This window comes from the organism of the source record quoted next, unplaced genomic scaffold (assembly GCF_019419815.1).
Source record: "Pyrus x bretschneideri cultivar Hongxiangsu unplaced genomic scaffold, Pyrus_bretschneideri_v1 Contig1, whole genome shotgun sequence".
In the NCBI taxonomy this organism is placed as follows: domain Eukaryota; kingdom Viridiplantae; phylum Streptophyta; class Magnoliopsida; order Rosales; family Rosaceae; genus Pyrus; species Pyrus x bretschneideri.
This window is the reverse complement of record NW_025999390.1, coordinates 11,624,163-11,645,560: the sequence shown is the minus strand read 5'-3', so window position 1 is coordinate 11,645,560 and position 21,398 is coordinate 11,624,163. Positions and strand designations below refer to the sequence as shown.

At 38.6% G+C, this 21,398-nt stretch overlaps 3 protein-coding genes, 1 long non-coding RNA gene and 1 pseudogene across 6 annotated transcripts; 2 read left to right on the top strand and 3 right to left on the bottom strand.

The window, feature by feature from the left end:
* Window positions 1-93: 93 nt before the first annotated feature.
* On the bottom strand, window positions 94-1,447 carry LOC103938848. Its single transcript, XR_666009.3, has 2 exons — window positions 515-1,447; window positions 94-372 (listed from the first exon to the last, which is right to left on the bottom strand). It is a non-coding gene; the product is annotated as an uncharacterized LOC103938848 (long non-coding RNA).
* A 1,395-nt stretch (window positions 1,448-2,842) lies between these two features.
* Window positions 2,843-7,212, bottom strand: LOC103962952 (putative pentatricopeptide repeat-containing protein At1g69350, mitochondrial). Its single transcript, XM_048586024.1, is given in 3 exon segments — window positions 2,843-4,723; window positions 4,725-5,985; window positions 6,920-7,212. Coding segments are annotated over 3 exon segments (2,664 nt in total). The 5' UTR covers window positions 6,955-7,212; the 3' UTR covers window positions 2,843-3,355.
* Window positions 7,213-7,467: 255 nt separating this feature from the next.
* Window positions 7,468-8,200, top strand: LOC103948628 (annotated as a pseudogene).
* A 6,700-nt stretch (window positions 8,201-14,900) lies between these two features.
* LOC103962955 lies at window positions 14,901-17,847 on the bottom strand. The gene is made up of 3 exons (XM_009375735.3): window positions 17,248-17,847; window positions 16,248-16,319; window positions 14,901-15,232 (listed from the first exon to the last, which is right to left on the bottom strand). The coding sequence occupies exons 1-3, from the start codon at window positions 17,824-17,826 to the stop codon at window positions 15,230-15,232; spliced, it is 654 nt and encodes a 217-aa protein (XP_009374010.2). The 5' UTR covers window positions 17,827-17,847; the 3' UTR covers window positions 14,901-15,229.
* Window positions 17,848-18,679: 832 nt separating this feature from the next.
* On the top strand, window positions 18,680-21,296 carry LOC103962954 (transcription factor IIIA). 3 transcript variants are annotated; one of them, XM_048586001.1, is made up of 8 exons: window positions 18,680-18,881; window positions 19,071-19,202; window positions 19,424-19,590; window positions 19,705-19,852; window positions 19,938-20,223; window positions 20,314-20,552; window positions 20,670-20,813; window positions 20,932-21,296. In XM_048586001.1, exons 3-8 carry the CDS (start codon window positions 19,493-19,495, stop codon window positions 21,106-21,108), a joined length of 1,092 nt encoding a protein of 363 aa, XP_048441958.1. In that variant the 5' UTR covers window positions 18,680-18,881; window positions 19,071-19,202; window positions 19,424-19,492; the 3' UTR covers window positions 21,109-21,296. The 3 variants fall into 3 exon arrangements, with proteins under 3 accessions (XP_048441958.1, XP_048441962.1, XP_048441967.1); XM_048586005.1 differs by lacking the exons at window positions 19,424-19,590; window positions 19,705-19,852; XM_048586010.1 differs by lacking the exons at window positions 19,424-19,590; window positions 19,705-19,852 and having other exon boundaries at window positions 19,068-19,202.
* The last annotated feature ends 102 nt before the right edge of the window (window positions 21,297-21,398 follow it).

Here is a 21,398-nt window from a genome sequence, read left to right as displayed (position 1 = left end):
CGAAGTTGACGTAAAAAAAAAAAAAAAAAAAAAAGGCAAAATCTTACTCCGATCCCCAAAACCTCCTAGCGAATGAGACATAATTCAGAAATATTGAGCTAATAATAATAAATTAATTTATATTAATATTTGAACTACAAAGCAAATTTCTCCATCTGAATAAGAGGAGAAAAATACACACACAAAATTAAAAAAAAAAAAATAGAATTTAATATATCACCAGATGTACAACAATAATGCTCAATGTGATTTCTGAATCGGTTTTTCTGCCCCAAGAAAATTTCAGAAAATCAATCTCTTAATGCATAAGGTACGTAATTGCAAGCGCCACCATCATAAGCGTGTAAGCGATTCCCTGATCGATCGCCATGCCTGCAACAATTCGAACCCAGAAAAATTAGACAAAATTATCAGAAAAAACCCATAAAGTTATCAAATTTTTGGACCGACCCAACAAAATAAAGATTGAAAATTTGATTTTTTTTTTTTTTCAGGAAGAAATTGATGGACTTACCGTCGCTGGTGGGAGCAGGAGCTGGCGCCTGCTGGCCGTAGCCGAGGCTGAGGAGCGCCATGAACATGAACCCAATGATTGGGAGAGCGCAGGATCTGATTGAGTTCATTTTTTGACCGCTAAATATGAATTAAAAGAAAATTAGGTGAAAATAAAGGGAAATTAAGAGGGATTAGGCAAAGATCTGTGAGAAGGTGGGGTGAGGTTTTGAGAGGGGAAGGAGGCTGCGGAAACAGTTGGCGGTGCTACATTTATATACGGGGGAAGTAAGGAGGGGTGGGTTTTTTGGGACATGGGAACATGGTGGGCCGGCCAACATGTGCGGTTTCTCTGGAAAGTGGATGAAAGGGAAAATGAGTTCAAATTGCGCGTGTTTGTGCGAGACTTCTACTAATTAAGCTCTTAATTTTATGAAAATTGTTATTACCATTTCAAAAAATTTATTTTGAACTTTAAATAATTTTTTTTTTTTTTGTTAAATGTAGAAAGTTTAGAAGTTATAATGAAAATTTTAAAATGCTAATAACAATTCTTAATTTTATCATCGAGATTTTTAGCTCCTAAACGTCAATTATTGAATTTAACGACTTCAAATTATACTGTATTCTATGTATTAAATATACAACAAAGAGGGCCGTTTGAATTTCTTTTGTATACTGTATTTTTTGCTCATAGAAGTGTTTATGTAAAAAAGAACTTGATAAGTGTTTATCTAGAAAATACGTCTATGACCACAAACACTTTTAAATGTACGTGTCAGATGTCGTTAGAAGTGTATTATTGTCCAAATATAGTTTTAACCCTTCTAGTTACAATTTTAAACAGATAAAGATTTACTAGCATATGGGCACACACAAAGTGTGTAAGAAATTTTTTTATTTTTGTTTTTGAAATAGAAGGAGAGAGGAAGAGAGTGATAGAGAATGTGGGAGTGTGAAGTTTATTTATTTTATTTTATTTTATTTTAATTAGAGATATGTTAGGATTGCATGTAGGTGAGGTTTTATAAAAAAAAAAAAAGTAAAATTTGATTGTGTGAAATTATATTTCTGTCCCATATTTTTTATTCATATTCTGTTTTAATTAGAGGGTTAAACTAGTAATTTTATACGATTTTGGTTGACAATGAGTGTTATTAATTAGTAGAGATATGCATGCTGATATAATAGTGACGCACTAATATGTTATTATGTCATTGAATATGCCATGATGACATCTCATATAAATAATATGACGCCAATATTCATTCGAGTAAATAATATAATATTAATCTTTAATATCTGCACCAAGGTGTAAGAATCTCTGTGTTGTTGGTGTGCGAAAGGATCATCTCTGGATCTCTTCTCTTTAATCTATCAAATCAGGAGATTTATATCGTTGAAAATTGATCCAACTACTGAAGTTATTATAATTTTTAAAATGAACCCCTATTTGTAATCGTTGAATCAAATTTTAACAGTATAAATTCCTTAATTTGATGGATTAGAAGGAAGGGAAGGGATCCCTTCCCGTTGGTGTGAGGTTTTGTTTTGGTTTGGAAGGAAAAAGTCATACTTTGACTCCGAGTTGGCGGCTTGTTGACTCGGACCCTCATCACTCCAAAAGGCAGGTATCAAGAGAGAGAAGAAAATCCCGTTTCAAAGCAATGGATTTGCGTTTTTGGTCAGAAGCCTGTAGCCCGCCACAAAAGGCTCCCATGTGTAGGAAACTCCAGAGCAAACGCATACAAGTCCAACGTGACCAAATTGGAAGGTCAGAGCCCAACAGAAGGATTCTATGAATTAGAAATTTGGAATAGCCTTAAAACAGATGTCAGCCACTAATTACAAGTTAATTACAAGTTTTCTTCTACCACAATACAATTACGTGTCATGGAAAAGTTGTTCTTTGCGTTGAAACCATGGCTCCCACTCACACCAGCTGTACACTCGACTCAGATATGCCCATCTGTGGCTGTAGGTAGAGTCCATTGGGACCCCTGAATTCTTTGAGTGAAGGAAAATCGTGCAAAATTTGGCAATATATCTACACTTCTAGGGTGCACAAATAAGATCCTTTTCTGTCAGGATTACATGCCCGTTTGGAAATGCTTTTCTCGAAAGTACTTGATAAGTACTTTTTCGAGTTTCTGATATACGAAATCTCAGTCAAACCAGACTCAGAAGCAAAATATACAGCCTCTATCTTCTTTTCATTCTTCATTAACTCATCAATTACATGGGCACGAATCAGTAATTACCTGAATCAAATATACACAACCGAGGCAGTACTAACAAAAAGAAAATCTAGCAAGCGAGTAATGATGCGGAACAAAAAAAGAGAGAGGAAGAAAAAGAAAGATCTTTAAGATAAACAAATGAGTGGAACAAAAACCTAACCAAGAAATAATCAAATTTCTTTTCATGAATTGGGCGGGTGACAGATGCGCACTGGCATCAAATTGAAACACATTGTTATACCATGTAAAAGAAGAGGTGGGGGGAACAAGTCTCCTGGGTAAGATTAAATTTACTATCAGTCATTACCAGTTCTGAAGAGGGAGAGACAAAACTAAGGCACATATTTCTAATTTATTCAAGCCAATGTATGAAGGCAAAGAATTGCTTTCTAAATTTTATGTTCTTCTAAGTTAATTGCTTTCTAAATTTAAAATTCTTCTAAGTTATATACCTGCTAAGTCTCAGAGCTGCATCGATATAAGCTGTGGCACATATTTGCTTTCTCAAATCCTCTCCCATCTTCTCATTTTTTTCTGGAGGCAAAGAATTGCTTTGATCAACTACTTCAGCTTATGCTTCTGTCTACATCTCCTTCTCATGGCTTACCACTCATTCTCTTTTCTTACTTCTGCTGGGTCAAAACATACCAAGACTCTGGTAGCCAACTATCTGAATTTAATGTCTCCATTGCATCATCTCCAACTATGAAAGCATGCGCCTGGTCCTGAACCTGAAGCCAACTGATAGCACAGTCCTTCTTCACTTTCCTTGATTTCATCAGTTCCCTCACCCTGTTTACCTCTTCCCATCTCCCAGCTTCTGCATACATGTTTGAAAGAAGTATATAGTACCCAGAATGATCAGGCTTCAACTCAAACAGATGCTCTGCTGCCCAACTCGCCAACTCTAAATCCCCATGGATTCGGCATGCCCCAAGCAAAGCACCCCAAATGTTGGCATCGGGTACAATTGGCATGCCTTTAATAAGTTCTGCTGCTTCTTCCATAAGGCCAGCTCGCCCAAGGAGGTCAACCATGCAAGCATAGTGCTTTTCTGTTGGCTCAATATTTTGTGTGCGCATCTCCTCAAAGTATTTTTTTCCTTTCTCAACTAGCCCTCCATGGCTACAAGATGACAAAACTGCAATGTATGAAACTGAATCGTATTCTACACCTTCTTCCCTCATTTTTTCAAAAAGACGGATTGCAATGTTAAGCTCACCTAGCATTCCATATCCCAAAATCATTGTATTCCATGAAGCTACATCCTTTTTTGGCATGCAGTCGAATACCTTAGCAGCAAGATCAATTCGCCCACATTTGGTATAAAAATCCAAAAGCGAGTTAGCAACAAAGAGATGAGTATCAGAAATCTTTCTTACTAAAAATCCATGAATCTCTTTGCCCTGCTTGATTGCAGTTAGATTTGCGCAAGCTGATATAACTCCCATAAAGGAAACAACGTCATGCATCATTCCCTTAAGCTTCATTTCAGAAAACAAACTCAGAGATTCTGAGCAATCAGTAGTTTGAGAATAACCTACTATAAGTATATTATAAGAAATCTCATCTCTGACGGAGATGTTAAACACATTTCGAGCAAGACTTAGACAGCCACACTTTGCGTACATGTCTGTCAAAGCATTAGAGACAAACAAATCTGAGGCAGATCCCATGCGAACTGCCATTGCATGGATTTCTTTTCCAAGACGGCGGGAACCCAAACGAGCACAAGCTGGAAGAAGATTCGTGAAGGTTACAGAGTTGGGAATTTCATCATGAGCTTGCATTTGCTTCACAAGTCCAAAGGCTTCCAACTCAAGCCTGTTTTGAGAAAAATTAGCAATCATAGCATTCCAAGAAACAATATTCCTTTTATCCATCTCTTGGAACACATTCGATGCCTCATTTGGACGGCCTGATTTTGCATACATATCAATTAATGAGTTGGCAATGAAGATATCTGTTTCAATACCTGTTCTGACACTGAAACCAGTGGAGTTCTTTGCCAACTCCGAAGAATTCTAGTTCAACTAACACTGGTAGCATGCTAGAAATGGTGACAGAGTTTGGTTTAACCCCTACATCAATCATCAACCTAAATGTATTTAAGGCTTCCAAATTATGCCCCATGCAAGAGAGACTGGTAATAGATGCATTCCAAGAAACCTCATTCTTCTGAATTATCTCATCAAAAATTTGTTTTGAAGCCTTCACATTCCCACATTTCCCATACACGTCAACCAATGCATTTCCAGTAGTCACCAAAAGGTCCAAACCAACTTTCACAACATAGCTGTGAATCTGGCTCGCCATCAACTCATCTTTGAGCTCTGCACAAACTGGCAGCACACTGATAACAGTAACAACATTTGGCTTAAACCCAATTGCCGAATTCATCTCTCTATAATAATCAAGTGCCTCCATGTAGCACTCATTGACCGGAAGCACCCCAATAATTGTATTCCATGAGACAACATCCCTTTCACGCATTTCATTAAATATCCTCTTTGTATCTCTCAGATCCCCACAATTACCATAAAACAACATAAGGGTATTTCCAACGAAAACATCGTAATCAAATCCCACTTTAAAAACAACCCCATGAACCTCCATCCCTTTTTTTACCTCTAAAAGGTCTGCACATGCCTTGAGAACAAAAGGAAAAGTATAGTCATCGGGTCCAACACCGCTCCGAACCATTTGATTATAAGTCTGAAAATTATCATTAACTTGAGCAATGAAGCAAGCCCGTATGAGGGTGTTCCACAAGAAAGCAGTGTGACAATGCTGGACGGTTTGTTGGAAGAGATGGTGAAAGGTTTCTGGGGATCTGAAAGTGGCGTATCTGAGCATGAGGGAGGCACATAGAGAGACACTGTGGGGCAGTACTCCATTGAGAAGAGCAGAGGCGTGAACTTGCTTGGTTTGGCAAAGGGTTTGGACATTGGAGCTGAGCGTGAGGAGATCAAAACGAGGGTAAGTTGGTGAGGCATGTGTACAAGGCGTTGTGGTGGTAGAGAGATACAAGGTTTGGGTGGGATTTGGTTTGTAATTATATTTGCGGCATGAGAGTAGCAGAGCCAGGTGAAACTGCCTTAATGCATGGTGAAGGTGGTTTAACATTGAAAGAAGCAAGGCGTTGATGTCTTCAAAGTACGATGTTAAATGATTCCATAAGAAGAATTGTAGACTAAGTAGTTTCTCTATGATTTGGCAATGAGCAATCTTTCTCTCACTATTCTCCGTTACACTGAAATGTCAGATAACAATGTGTAAGCTACAAGCTTAGTAAGCAACTGCAGCTTCCAGTAAATATAGGTTTACTTTTCATAAAACAAATCAGAATCTGAAAGGAGAAATTAAAGCCTAAGGTTCAACCTAACAAACAAAAGACAACAAACTTTAAAATTTATCATGTCATAACCATCTAAATTCAGTTTTTTCAAATTGTCTTCAGATACGCACCGTACAAAAGTGAACTTGACGCATAGTCATATTAGTCATGTCATTCGACTAGATACAAATGGAAACTTGATCTATTAATTATAAATGCACAAAGATTTCATGACAAGTGAATTATGATAGCAACCTCACATTCTTATTAACCACTATATATCACTGAAACAAAATCTGATCACACGTGCTACATTGCAATTTCAAGTCCATTACAAACATGATAGACAAACAAAACTATACTCAATCGAACCGCAGCTATGCAAAGCAACTATGCACAAACTCCCATTAATTTCCCAAAGCTCCGACATTATTGATTATCATCAGTTGGACAGAATCCCAGTTACCCACATTACAACCGAATAGTCTTAAATCCAAATTATTGATTCGAACAGAATGACATAAACATAAATCACCACAAAATTTCATCACTGAAATCCAAAAAAGTCATGAACATAACTCAAAAAGTACAGATTTTCAACCTGAAAAACCACCTACTCAGAAACATTTCATCTCAAATAAATCAAACCCATCTCAAATTTTTCACCTATCAGTTAAATGAATCCCAAGAGCCATGCAAACACAGCAAGCACAAAAATCCCAGAAAAAAAAATACCCACAAACAGATGCACTGCAATCGCACCCAAACATCAAAAGAAAAAGGAAATTTACGGGCATACTAAAATGGCAATATACAAGAAAGTGAGGAACTTTATCGAACAATAACGTACCCTTTGATAAAAATGCATACAATTCGAGAAGCCATTTGGATTCATCAACCCATCAAAGGCGGCGGAGGGCTTCGATTTCTCGTAACGCCGACTGGTAGCCGCGGACCTCACGGTAAGGTTGACGAAGATTCGGAGGGCTCTGTACACGTCGGAGTAGGATCCGGACCCGAACATACTGTAACTTCCGATGATTTTGGGTCGGATGTGGATGCTCCAGCTCTCTACCGGTGGAGGAAGAAGAAAGGCGCGCTAGGGATTAGCGCGAACCGGTGTGGATTTCAGACACGTGCGAAAGAAACGATGAAATTGACAGTAATGCCCTTAATGAAGGCTTAGATGCTGCCACGTGTTAACTCTGAGTTTTGATCACCTCCTTCCTCGTCTTATTTAGAAATTCGAATAGCTGAATTACATTTTACCCCCTCAGGTTTAAGATCAATTTTAATTTTTTACAACATCTTTTAAACATTTCAATTTCATATATTTGCTATCATTTTATTTCAATTTCATACATCCGTTAGAAAATCTATTAAGTAAGCTGTTAAGTGATGACGTGGCAAATAAGGGGTCCCCATTTGTGTCACGTGGCTAAACACTTAATAAAAATTTTAAAATAATTAATTTAAAAAAAGCAAAAAAAAAAAAAAAAAAAAAAGCCAAAACCTAATTCGTCTTCCCCACCCAAGCACACCCCTAACCCAGAATCTCATTCCCCTACCCCTTCTTCCTACCAAAGCACACCCTCATCCAAGTTCTTCGGCCGTGCCGGCCTCATGTCCTTCATCTCCGCCGTCCCTGATTCCCAACGTCTTAGTTCATCTTTGCTAGGCTGCCGTTAAGACCGTCCTCTGCGATGGTACACTCCGGCCGATTCTCGAGCTTTTCGGCGGAGCATCTACTCCCGACGAGGCCTCCGAGACCAATGTTGATAACATTACTATCTCTACAGATATGTGGAGGCTTCGAGATCCGAGTCACAACTCTGGTTCATCTTCCCGATTCGCCAATGCCTCATCGCTGAAACGCAAGCGATCCATCGCGGTCAACGAGTCCTCCACCAAGTTACTTCAGTTCCAGCAACACGCGGATCTGGATCTTCGATTGACCCTGACCCCGTCTTTCAAACCTAAGCCCAAACCGAAGACCCGATAATTGGGAACCCTATCCATGAACTCAGATGAGTCCGGCGTCACCACGTGCTTCGAGAGTGGGTTCGAAGATCAACACCATTACTCTTACGTCGTCGGACCGGAGAGAAAGCTACTCAACTTGTTCCCCTGAGGAATTTTCCCTTCCGCCAACCACCAACTTTTTATTAGTGAATCCGACGCGGCTATATGAAATTGAAATATGGGGTATGCTCGGTGGGGAAGACGAACTGGGTTTTTTAGGTGGAAAGAGAGGTGAAAACAGTGGAGGAGGGTGAGGGAATGGGATTCTAGGTTGGGGGTGTGCTCGGGGGGGAAGGGGTGGTGAAAAAGAACTGGTTTTTGGCTTTTTTTTATTATTAATTATTTTAAAATTTTAAATTACGTGGCACAAATGTGGCAGCCACGTCAGCACAAAAGGGGACCCCTTATTTGCCACATCATCACTTAACGGTTTATTTAACAGATTTTCTAACTGATGTATGAAATTGAAATAAAATGATAGTAAATGTATGAAATTGAAATGTTTTAAAGATGTTGTAAGGAATTGAAATCGACTCCAAACCTGAGGGGGTAAAATGTAATTTACCCAATTCGAATCCTACAACCAACATGAACATAACTAACTTCGGCTTAGAAGTATTTTGTATTCCTATCATCTAATAGTGCACTACTCTGTGTTTCGGTTATACTAAAAAATTTCATCTTAAATGGTTCTCTTTTACTCTTTTAACCAAAAATTCTTTTGTGCAGTGTAAAAAGCATGCATGAAGCACATTCAGATTTATTCTTTTTCTGTTTCCTTTTAATACAGCCTTTTTGCACTTCCTAACTTTCAATTGAATCGTCCTTCTGTAAAGTTTTCAACAGAGGCAAATGATCAATTTGTAGAAAATAAAATGATAAATTATGGAGGGATACACATGAATTGGATATTTTGAAAAAAAAAGAGCAATATGGACATTAAACTAATTGATCGCGTCACACTTGGCGTTCACGGTCAAATTCGACCCTAATAAAAAGACCTAATAGCCTTCATGCACGCGCTCACGAGCATGCAAAAGGTATTTTTCGAATCACGGTGTACTACACGCGACTTACACGTTTTAAATGTATTTATATGCGTAAATTGACAAAAGAAAAGTCAAATATTTGAAGTAAATGAATAATTTTAGATCATGATAGAATAAACATCTCATAAACCAGTTAAAAACAGCTGAATTCACATAATAAAATCGGTTTTTATATAATTTACATTAATAATAGATAAAATAATATTTAATAAATAATTGATTGAATCACATTATTGCTAGCCCATTGTGAGGTAAGCCGTTAAGCCACTAAGCTCACTCCCCTCCCCCTTAGTATTGATAATATCGTTTGTTAAAAAAAAAAAAAAATCATTTGACAATTAATTTAATCACATTATTATCCATGTGCGAAAAAACCTTTTTTATAAAGAAAATAGTATTAGGGAATTGTTATTAGCACTCCAAAAATTTTATTTGACACTCCAAACTTTCTATAATTAGAAAGAAAAATACACTTGTGAGGAGTGTAGAATGAGATTTTTGGAGTGCTAATAACAGTTCCCTAATGTTTAATAAACAACTGATTGAATCACATTATTGCTAGTCTATTTTGAGGCTAAACCCACCCTATTTCTCTTAGTGTAGATAATATCGTTTGTTAAAAAAAAAATATAATAATTTAACAACTTATTTAATCACATTATTATCCGTGTGCGAAATACCTTTTTTATAACTGGCATTACATGCCTCTTAAGATGTGTTGAACACAATATTCATGATTTTCTTTATTTTATATTATATTTTTCTTTCTCCTTCACCTGAGCACCATAACTTTCACTCATCCTTCAATTTTTTTATTCTTTTCTCTATTCCCACTTATATTTATATTATATTTTAGGGTAAAGTACGAAAAACTATTTCAATTATTGGTGTCACGACACTTTCATACCTTATATTTTAAAATTGACAATGTCATACCTCATCTTACGAAATTGTGCCAATGTTATACCTTCCGTTAGCATGCCGTTAATTTGTCAGTTAAATTGTGACATCCCATATCGCCCAGGGGAGTGATCCTTATATGTATATTCTCATCCCTACCTAGCACGATGCCTTTTGGGAGCTCACTGGCTTTGGGTTCCATGGGAACTCCGAAGTTAAGCGAGTAGCGCACGAGAGCAATCCTATGATGGGTGACCCACTAGGAACTTGCTCGTGAGTTCCCAAAAACAAAACCATGAGGGTGTGCTGGGGGCCCAAAGCGGACAATATCGTGCTACGGTGGTGGAGCGGGCCTGGGAAGTGATCCGCCCCGGGCCGGGATATGATAATTTGGTATCAGAACCTAACCCTGGTCGCGTGTGTGCCGACGAGGACGTCGGGCCCCTAAAAGGAGGGTGGATTGTGACATCCCACATCGCCCAGTGGAGTGATCCTTATATGTATATTCTCATCTCTACCTAGCACGAGGCCTTTTGGGAGCTCATTGGCTTTGGGTTCCATGGGAACTTCGAAGTTAAGCGAGTAGCGCACGAGAGCAATCCTATGATGGGTGATCCATTGGGAAGTTGCTCATGAGTTCCCAAAAACAAAACCGTGAGGGTGTGCTGGGGGCCCAAAGCAGACAATATCGTGCTACAGTGGTGGAGCGGGCCCGAGAAGTGATCTGCCCGGGGCCGGGATGTGATATAAATGCTGACGTGGCTTTATCCAGACCCCACTTTCTATTAAAAATTTAATAATATATAAAAAAATAATTTAATAATTTTAAATATTAAAATAATAAATAAAAGTTAAAAAACAAAAAAAACAAAACCTTTCGTCCCTTCCACCCCCTTCCCCATTCTCTCTCTCTCTCTCTCTCTCTCTCCCCATCTTCATCTTCTTCCCTGCTTAATCATCAACCAAAAAAAAAAAAAAATAATTTGAAAACCCATCAACCACCAACCCCCCTACCCGAAGAAGAAGAAGAATAAGAAGAAAAAAAAAAACCCAGATCCTGTTCCCCAGGTCGATTCCACGGGGGGCGGGTGCGAGGTTGGGTACGGAAGGTGGATGCGAGGGGAAGACAAACTGAGATTTTTTATTTTTTTCTGGGTTGCAGGTAAGCCTGGTAAGGGCTCGGGTGGGGGAGAATAGGGGGGGTGGGCAGGATGAGGGAGAAGAGAGAAGGACACGGAGGGGAAGGGGGAAGGGATGAAGTTTTGTTTTGTTTTGTTTTTTTTTTTTTTTTTTTCTTCTTCTTCTTTTTTCTGGGTTGCAGTAGGTAGATGGAGGAGGGAGGGGGGAAATGGACAAAAGGTTTTGTTTTGTTTTGTTTTGTTTTTTTTGATTATTTTAATATTTAAAAATATTAAATGATTTTTTTTTAGTTTTTAATAATATTTTATTAATTGTTTTTAATAGAAAGTGGGCCCTGAATCAAGCCACGTCAGCATTTAACAGAGAAATTCACGCCAAGCTAACGGAAGATATAACATTGGCACAAATTCGTAAGATGAGGTATGACATTATCAATTTTAAAAGATGAGGTATGAAAGTGTTGTGACACCAATAGTTGAGGTAGTTTTTTGTACTTTACCCTATATTTTATGATGGCAAATTACCAAACTACCCTTGCATTATTTGATATATTATATTGGGCTGCTTTTGAATTATTTTGGTTCAAAGGCAATTTTGTCCTAATATTTTTGTCAAAGCCGTGTGTTGACCTTAAAAACTACCAAGCCTACATGGCGCACATGCCAAGTAATCAATAAGCTAACTATGTCATTTAGTTGTATGCGGGGCGTGCTAACTCGTCAACCGAGCTAGGCCGAGGAGTAAAATATGTTGATGTTGCGTTGAGCGTGATGTTAACTTATTAATCTTGCACATGCGGTCGAGGAAGGAACACGTCTCGCCCTTCGGTTTTAGAGCCTGAAGACAAGGCTGCTAGTTCTGCAAAGTTCAATATCAAATTCGGCTTTCAATGTGCCGAATGTAGTAACCTGTAACACCTCACTTCGCCAAGAAGGCTTATGAGATGACCTCTGCCAATAAGGATTCGAAAATTCTTCTCGACCATGACTTGGATAGATAACCAGTAGGGCTCGACGCAGTGTTGTTTATCCAAATTGAAGGTGCTCCGCAGTCGGTTGATTCTACGGCAACAGTGTTGTTTATATAAACTGAAGATGTTACCGGTTGCCTTCACAGTGCTGTTTATACAAACTGAAGATGTGTTGGCAGAAAAGAAAATAAAAATCTCAAGGTTGTTGAGAGGTTTCGCGTAAAGTGAGAGTTTGCGCAAGGCAATTTATGTGTTGAATTGGAGGGGCTTGAATGTTGTCCGTGGCTTTATATTTATAAGAACGAATTGCCTCACCCTCAAGTTGTAGCCGCATCACACGATTCTTGGAATATTACTCCAGCTAGAATAATTATCACTTAATCTTGCTGATTATCTTGTACGCGCAATTGCATTAGGATAATTGTCCCCTCATCACTCATCGGCCAACTGGAAGTCATCATATGCATCATGACAAAATTCTAAACTACATGGAACCATAGATAATCGTTATCATCACCTCCACACGTAGGCCAAAGATAGGAATCCTAATAGAACTCTTTATTTGCTGCATGCAAAATTAAAAGTCGCCACGTCATCATCCATTGCTAGTGATAATCCACGTGCATAGCAAGCCTGTAGGTCTTTGGCTAATCCCAAAAGCCATTTTGACCACATCACCATTTCAATTTCATCTTGCATGAAATTAATCCAGTAGTAAATGCATTTCATATGCCGAATATCTCCAATTAATTTGAATTGTAGGTTAGAGATATTATTTGCATCACGTTTATCTGGAACAAGAGAAAAACCAAGATAATTCACTATTAAGAAATAATCACTATGATTAAAAATCATAATATTATCTCTTAACAATAAAATTATCTTAATTTATTCATATGACGGTGTGAAGTTATGTTCATTCAACGACCTTGATTGCACGGGATGATAGTGTAAATTTGGATCCAAACATTGTGATACCAAAACTGACCTCCGACTTTATATATATAGATATAGATATAGACAATATCATTATATTAAATTTATGATTATAGAAAAATTTTGATAAGACAACTTAATCAACTGGTTGATCACGTGACATTCACAAATGGCGGACCATACAGCTGAATTCTACTGTGTATAATAACGAATCTGTTCCTAGCTCTAGATTGATCATGAAGAAAAACTTGGTGCTAAGAAAAGGACAAGTGTATCCCACGTGGCAGAATTCAAAAGGGAACGTAAGTACTAGTAGCATCTAATCTATGTGGAAGTTGGAACGAGGATTCTTTTTTGATTTTCTTTATGAGGGATTCCGAAGATCTTTTAATTATATTTGTTTATTATATATCTTGTGGTAAAAAATTATTATAAATTTTTTTATTTAGATTTAATATAAACAGTACATCATGAAAATTAACTACATGTATGATAAATGAACACAATTAAAGAATCTCAAGAATCTTGTCAATAGGATCGGAGAGGATCCTCATTCACCATGTCTCTCTCTGGTGGCCCAGTTGGAACACATAATATAAAAGTTGTTTCGGCTTTGGTGCATATCTATCGAAAAGAACTCACACGTTATATACAAGTGTATCGATAACAGACAACGACTCAAAGAGTGCAGCCGTGGCTTGCCTGGGCTCTTACACGACCTCTCATACCTTGACCATCACATACGCCTCCTCAAGAATTAAAGCATCATTTAAAAGCAAAAATTGTAGCTTTTTCTTTCCCGGGAATCATATCGAAAATCTACCTTCTTTTCATGCCAAATTAACTTGGCTTAGCCATCTTCCCCTCTTATAAATATTTTCTTATTCCTCCGTATAATTCTGTAGCCACCTCCCTTCCCACTTTCCTTTGCTCTCAATTTCTCAATCTGCTCTGAATTTTCAAAATTACCATTTTGTTTTGTAATTCAGTTTTCCGGAATTGGAGGGTAGAAATTATGTGTCACCCTTCAGGCGTGCCTAATTCGGTGAGACGGAGAGTGAGAGACTTGGCCGTGCTACAGCAGCATCGCAGGTGGCTTCTTCTGGAGGCGTATGTGGCGGTAGAGACGGCAGTGAACCTGCGTGCGGCTGCAGCTGCGGCTAGATGGGTTGGAGAGGCTGCTGCTGGAGGTGGCAGCGGTGGCGGCAATACAAGGCGGTGCTTGTGCTCGCCGACGCGGCATCCGGGGTCGTTCCGGTGTAGGCAGCACCATGCTGAGTACGCCTGGGGCGGTGGTCGGAAGTTGAGAGGAAATATGTCGAGTAATTAATTAGTCCTATTATATTAGTGCAAATCGTGTGTACAAATTAAGGAGGAAAGATGATCAAATATATGGGTGATCTGTTTTTCTCTCAACTTATGCATGAAGTAATTTGTGCATAATAATAATTCTGTCTTTTTTATTTCCCATTTCTAACGGTATATTTTTTATTGCATTCGATTGTCCTGCCATCGATGATAAAACAAATTTATATAGCGAGAATTTAATCTCAGGTGCATAAAGAAAAACTCTAGCCGCCAATGTGACTACACTTCTATTATCAAATTGAATAGAGCAGTGAGTCATTTGTCCGCGAGTTTTAAATTCTTATCTCTCAAAAGAAAATTTAAGTTTTAGTTTCGTAATACTTTGCATCGAGATTAAGCATTACCTAATCACCGAATTAGCGTTTTCCCCAAACCAATTTCTACCCCGACGTTGACAGTCTACATTATTGCATTTGTTGGTCCATACTCCAGTGTGCTTATGAAAATGACGTTGATAATTCGAGATTTTATAGCATCCACCGACGTTGGATCCTTTGTTAAAATTGACACGTTTCGACCGCAAAGTTGATTGAGGAACCAAATGTTACAGAGTAGAGTGAAACAAGTAAAAGCCTTCCCCACTGGGATTTTCATCTAATGATTTTGTTTTGCTATTCAAGCTTCGTTGATTGCATAATCAAGCACACCCTGTTCACATTCTACATGCTATCCGTGATCAATTCGAACTCGATAAGTATGCACACGGACTGCAACTGTCGGTTTTCGCCTTTAGCATCCAATTTACAGGTTATACAGCAGTAATACTCCATTGATTTCACTGCAGGAATCAAATAAGGTAGTTAATCACCAGTAAATTAAACACTCTCATGGCTATTACGACACAACATTTTCGGTTTCGAATTTTTGCTGTAGAACAAGACCGGATATTCAACTTCTTACTAGAGCCAAACTGTACGAGTTACACATCTTCTCAAACGCGGGGGATCAAACCCCGCCAGGGATGTGTCTTGTCCGTTGATCGAGATGGTCATGCGGAAGGCAATGCAACTCAAGGACATTGAGGCAGCAAAGTCTTGCAGGTGAAAATTCATGGACATTGAGGCAGAAAATTCTTGCAGGTAAAAAATTCTCATATGCAGGTCAAGGACACATCCACGGACACTAATATTTGAAAACTTCTTTCGTTAAATAGTATAAAGCAACTTTAGCCACCAGACGGCATAACTCTATCGTTGAGTTGATTGAATTTAATTTCATTATTTTCTAAAGATGCACAAGGAATTTGGCACAAAATGTAAGAGGACTCTGGCCCAAAGAAAGCAAATTCATGTCAACGTATCACCGATTCTTTGTTGATAAGGAGGGTGAACCTCAAGACCAAAAGAAACGACACATTATTATGAGGAACTGGTGTAAACCCGGCTTTTAGATGAACTATGCCTCTAAACAAATTGGGTAGAGCCAAAGGATAAGCCTCTTCAAGAAATTAAGACATTATTTGTTGGGGTAGTGCTATCCACACACCCATTTTTACTTTTCACACCCCCTTCAATTTTCGGCCGTTGGATCATGAACTGAAGAATATCAATGGCCAAAACTTAACAAGGGTCTATGGGAGGTAAAAATGGGTGTGTGAATAGCACTTTCCTATTTGTGGTTACAGAGCAAGAGGAATGAATTTTATTAATCTGTCAGGACTAACCATAGCACAGGAGGACGGAGCTTCCGAATATATGAAATTGACGTGAGAATAGGAAATGAATATGTCGCAGGGACTATAGAGATTTTTGCAGAGTTTGAGATTAGTTAAAGAAAGCAAAGAAAATCCTAACCTTAGAGTAGCAGTCTTCACGAACAACTGTTTGATTGTTTGTACCAACATATACTTCACACGACGCTCTCGCCTGATTACCATTAAAGATCACAATTAGAATAGTAGAATGAAAGATTTAACATCTAATATAACATGCACGATAAAGTGGTTAAATGTGAAGTGAAGCACAACATAATCAATGTCCACCTCAACCATCTCACCCTTATTCAATTGCAGCATTTCACACGTATCTTTTCTAAAGTGATAAACCAGTTAGCAGATATCAATAGCCACTCTATCCTTATGTGCCTATTTGTTTGTACCGATCTTTCACCTACCAAATCTCGGCTTCCTGCAACTCTACGGTTTGGATCAGAATCTTATTTCTACTAGCAGCAGCACTATATTACATACTATGCATCAATGAAAAGTACACACAATTGTTCCTCTTTCTTTTCCAACACAAAATAATTTGGGGGTAAACAAGTAGCCCTCTGCACCAATCATGAGTGCATATACGAGAACTTATCGGCACCTTTCCTCTCAACTCATTTCTAAATGATTGATCAAACTAGACGTAAATCAAATTTCAACAATGCTGGATGTCTCGACCTGCTCTGAACTTGAAAATTTGATCCTATGAACTACTAAATTACATAAAGAAGAAAACTTTACGAACCTCAAGAACAGTAAAGGCGAAATCAGTCAACCAAATGAGAAGTGAAAACAGGCACATTATGTGAACTAGTTATAACACTTCTTACACAGTTTCCCAACTCTGATAGCAAAACTCAGCATACCAAATTTCTTATAAATACAAAAAATCGAAGACTACAGAAACGGAGTGTTTGCAACTTTCTTTAAAAATTTCCCAAATAGATACAGATTCTAATACAAAATTTAATCTTTACCTCTCAATGTTTAAAACAAATATCAGACAGAACCAATTCCAGATAAAAGCTTCTACATTGAATCAGTTCGAAGTAAAAGACTCTACATTGCATCAAAAGCAAGTTTACCTTGATCGGAATCTTGAAGAACAAAAGCCCCAAACTTCCATCCACCTCCGTATCAGTATCAAAGGGAATTACCCCCTTGGCCAAATCTTCAAGCAAGTAGAACACGTCGTGGAGGACCTGGAGCCCGTCGATCACGAGCGTGGCGTTCACGTACGACGATGCTCTGGCCCTCACGCGCCCTCCGTCGGAGCTGACAACCCCTAGCTCCCTCGCGCGGTACCCCACCGTAACTTTGAGCGAGTCGTAATTCAGAGAGAAGAAGTCACGATTTCGAATTCTGATGGTGAGAGAGAAGGAGAGGTCGAGAGTGGGCTTGGGGGCCGCGTTGATTCGGACGTGGTTGAGGTTAATTCGGACGAGTTGGAGGGTGGGGTCGGAGGGGTAGAGGAAGAAGACGGCGGCGGAGAGGAGGAGGAGGGAGGTGGTAATTGAGATGCAGAGGCGGAGAGAGCGTCGGCAGCAGTAGTCGGGAGTGGGGCGGTAATGAGTTAGAACGACGACGTTTTGCTGAGGTTGAGTGTTGTAGGGGCCTGACGGGATCGGCGCGTAGAATACGTACTCGCTCTTGGAGGAGGCCATGTTTGCTGGAGCAGCTTAAAGACGCGACGACGACTTAACAGGGTTTCTTTGGCTTTTTCCCCGTTTATTTTCTACGCAAAGTATTAGGTTGTTGATTTGGTGGGCCATAGATTACGTGGCACGATCGACGCCGTCAAAGTGGACCTTAACCAATCATGAACCCAGGACCCCTCAATATTAGGCCAATTTGCACATGCGACCCAGGACATTTCTCACTTTGGTGCAATTTCCCCTCGTATAGAGAAAAAGGCTACACTGCCAATTTATCTTCTGAACTATCACTTAACTTTTGATTTCCCTCATGAATTTTTTAATTAAAAAATTAAGGATTTAAACTAATTTTATTGGCCAATTTCCCTCCTATCGTTAGTTTTTCATAAATTTCATCCAAATTAACGTTAACTCTTATTACATGCATACCACATAACTTTCTTTTGTGGACAAAAGCGTCACTTTGCTAAACTTTCAAACATACAAGCTATAGAATCACACATATTTGCATATGTTTATATTTTAAAATTTTAAGATTTTCAATTATTCTAAAAAATGAAGCGACCGAACTACCATATCATGTTGTGCACAAATTGACTTCAAAAATCAGCTCATACAAGTCACGTAATGAAATTAAATAGAATTATTCCAGTTGATACGTGTTATTTTATCGTTTTTTTGTGATAATTTCTAGGAAAAAAAAAAAAAAGAAGCTTAAGTGGTAAATGCAAAAAATGAAAAAACTAGGTGATCTTTTTGCAATATTTCTAAAACTTATTTTAGATTGGAGGTCGTAAAGTAAGATGCGGCAATAGCGTATCCCTTACTAATACAAAAACCCTAGAAAATCAGAGTTCCAGAAGGCAAAACCAAACGGCTGCCTGAAGAATTTGGCGGGTGAGAGTGAGAGAGTCGAGAGAGGGTTGGAGAAATCAATGGATAACTGAGAAGCAGATCAGAAAGTGCCAGTTTTCAAGGACATAAGGCGATATTACTGTGTATTCTGCGGGATCTGCCGCTCCAAAAAGACTCTGATCGCTTCTCACATCCTCAATCACCACAAGGTTTCCAATCCCGTCATTTTGATCAAATTATGAATTTTTACGATTTGGTTTTTTGAATTCGAGGGATTTACTGTTGTCGGTCGATTTGGTTCTTGTATTTTCATCGAAATCTGAAGTTTTGGGTTTTATTCAGATTGATTGTGTTTATTTTTATTTAGTTTTTCGCTATTTTCTTATATGCTGTAGCAGATGGATATGGCAAAAGAGGCTGGTGGGGAAGGGGAAGGAGAGAAGGAAAAATGTAATACTTGCGAAGAATGTGGTGCTACTTTCAAAAAACCTGCACATTTGAAGCAACACATGCAAAGCCACTCCCTTGAGGTATTTGATTGCTGTTGAATTCAAAGTTTCTTAGCTTTTACATGTTTTTGTATAGGAAAAGTATGTAATTGGCTTGTTATATTTGCACTGAATCCAGTTGATGATGCTCACACAGCTTAGTTTGTGATAGTTTCATATGAGTTGATGTGTCTATAGCTTTCCGTACTTTTTCGATGAAGTTTACATCATGTTTGCAACAATTTAAGATTGAAGTTTTGCAGGAATCGATATTTTTAAGAACTATCTTTTGGATAGCGTGAAGCATTGGATCCCACACAAAGCACTCCAAAATGCGAGAGGTTTTTGACTTGAATGGACCAGTATCAGGTGGGAGACCTCCTGTGAAGCTCCATCAAGCGAGCCTCAGTCACGTACCTTTCAGTTTGAGGTTTGAATGCTTGAACACGTGTAGTTTGTTTGTGGATTCGCTTTAGCTTATTCTCTTTACTTTTGTATGAAGTTTTCGTTATGTTTGCATCAGTTGAAGTTAGAAATTTTGCAGGAATCAACATTTTAATGAAGTATCCATTGGACAACGTGAAGCATTGGATCCCAATCAGGAACTCCAAAATGCGAGAGCGTTTGACTTGAATGGACCAGTAACAGGTGGGAGACCTCCTGTGAAGCTCCATCAAGCGAGCCTCAATCACGTAATATGTGATTTGAATTCATGTTCATGTGGGTTTTGGAATTGTGTTTATTGGTTCATTATTTATGTTAGCTTATTCTGTACAGAGGCCATATATTTGTTCGGTGGATGATTGCCGTTCCAGCTTCAGAAGAAAAGACCACTTAAATCGCCACCTTCTTCAGCACCAAGGGAAACTCTTTAAGTGTCCAATTGAGAACTGTAATCGTGGATTTGTTTGCCAAGGTAACATGAGCAGGCATGTTAAAGAACTTCATAGTGAGGATGGCACCTATGTTGGAAGAGGTCAGAAGCAGCATGTGTGCCAGGAAATTGGTTGTGGAAAGGTGTTTTTATTTGCTTCGAAGTTGCGGAAGCATGAGAGTTCTCATGGTAGCTTTCATTTCTAAATTTTAAATCCTTATTTATGTTTTCAGCACTATGTTAATTGCAAACAAAAAACAATATCCTTCATTTCTGTAGTTCATATGGATTCAGTGGAGGCATTCTGCTCTGAAGCAGGTTGTATGAAATATTTTACCAATGACCAATGCCTCAAGGACCATATCCTGTCCTGCCACCAACATGTTATGTGTGAGATATGTGGTTCCAAAAAGTTAAACAGGAACATCAAAAGGCATCTACTCACCCATAAAGGAGGAGTGCCTTCAGTTGAGAGAATTAAATGCAGTTACAAGGGTTGTCTTCACACATTTTCAACTGTAAGTTCCGGCCTTGGATTGGTTGCATTATTTTGGTACAGAAAATTTATTGTTTGTTATTCTGTGTTGCCATGGTTATTTTTGACTCCTTTTCGGGTTTTGGCTGGACATTTGCAGAAATCAAATCTCACTCAACATGTCAAGGCTGTACACCTTGAAGATAAACCTTTTGCCTGTAGCTTTTCGGGGTGTGGCATGAGATTTGCATACAAGCATGTGAGAGATAACCATGAGAAGACTCGATGCCATGTTTATGCCTATGTGAGTTTTGTTCTTGGAGCATTCAATACCCTTTCTATGCATGGATTTTCAGATAAGCATCTTTCCGGGAAAATGCCACATTACAAATTCATATTTGGAACATTATTTTGATTTGCAGGGGGATTTCGTAGAGGCTGACGAACAATTCCAGTCAAGGCCAAGGGGCGGCCTTAAGAGGAAGTGTCCCACCATAGAAATGCTCTTACGAAAACGGGTGACTCCACCGGATCAGTTGGGCGTAGAGCCTGAGTACCTCTCCTGGTTGCTCTTACAAGACGCGGAGGATGAGAATTGAGTCGTGGCGTTCTAGTTAAAATTACCGGACACGCATACTAACCTATGAGAGTGAAAGCTTTAGGAATTAGGAATTTCTCAAACTGGATTTGGATGTTGGATGGTGTAATGAATCTCAACAATAAATATATATAGCATTTTTGTATTTAACAAAGTCTTTGGTAAACATTCATGGTGAGGATTGCACTATGTTTTGCACTTTTTAGATTATTCACCACTGCTGTTACTGTTTGAATTCGTTCGAACAGGCGATGTATCAGAGTAGAACCTCGACATCTGAGGTTCCCTCTC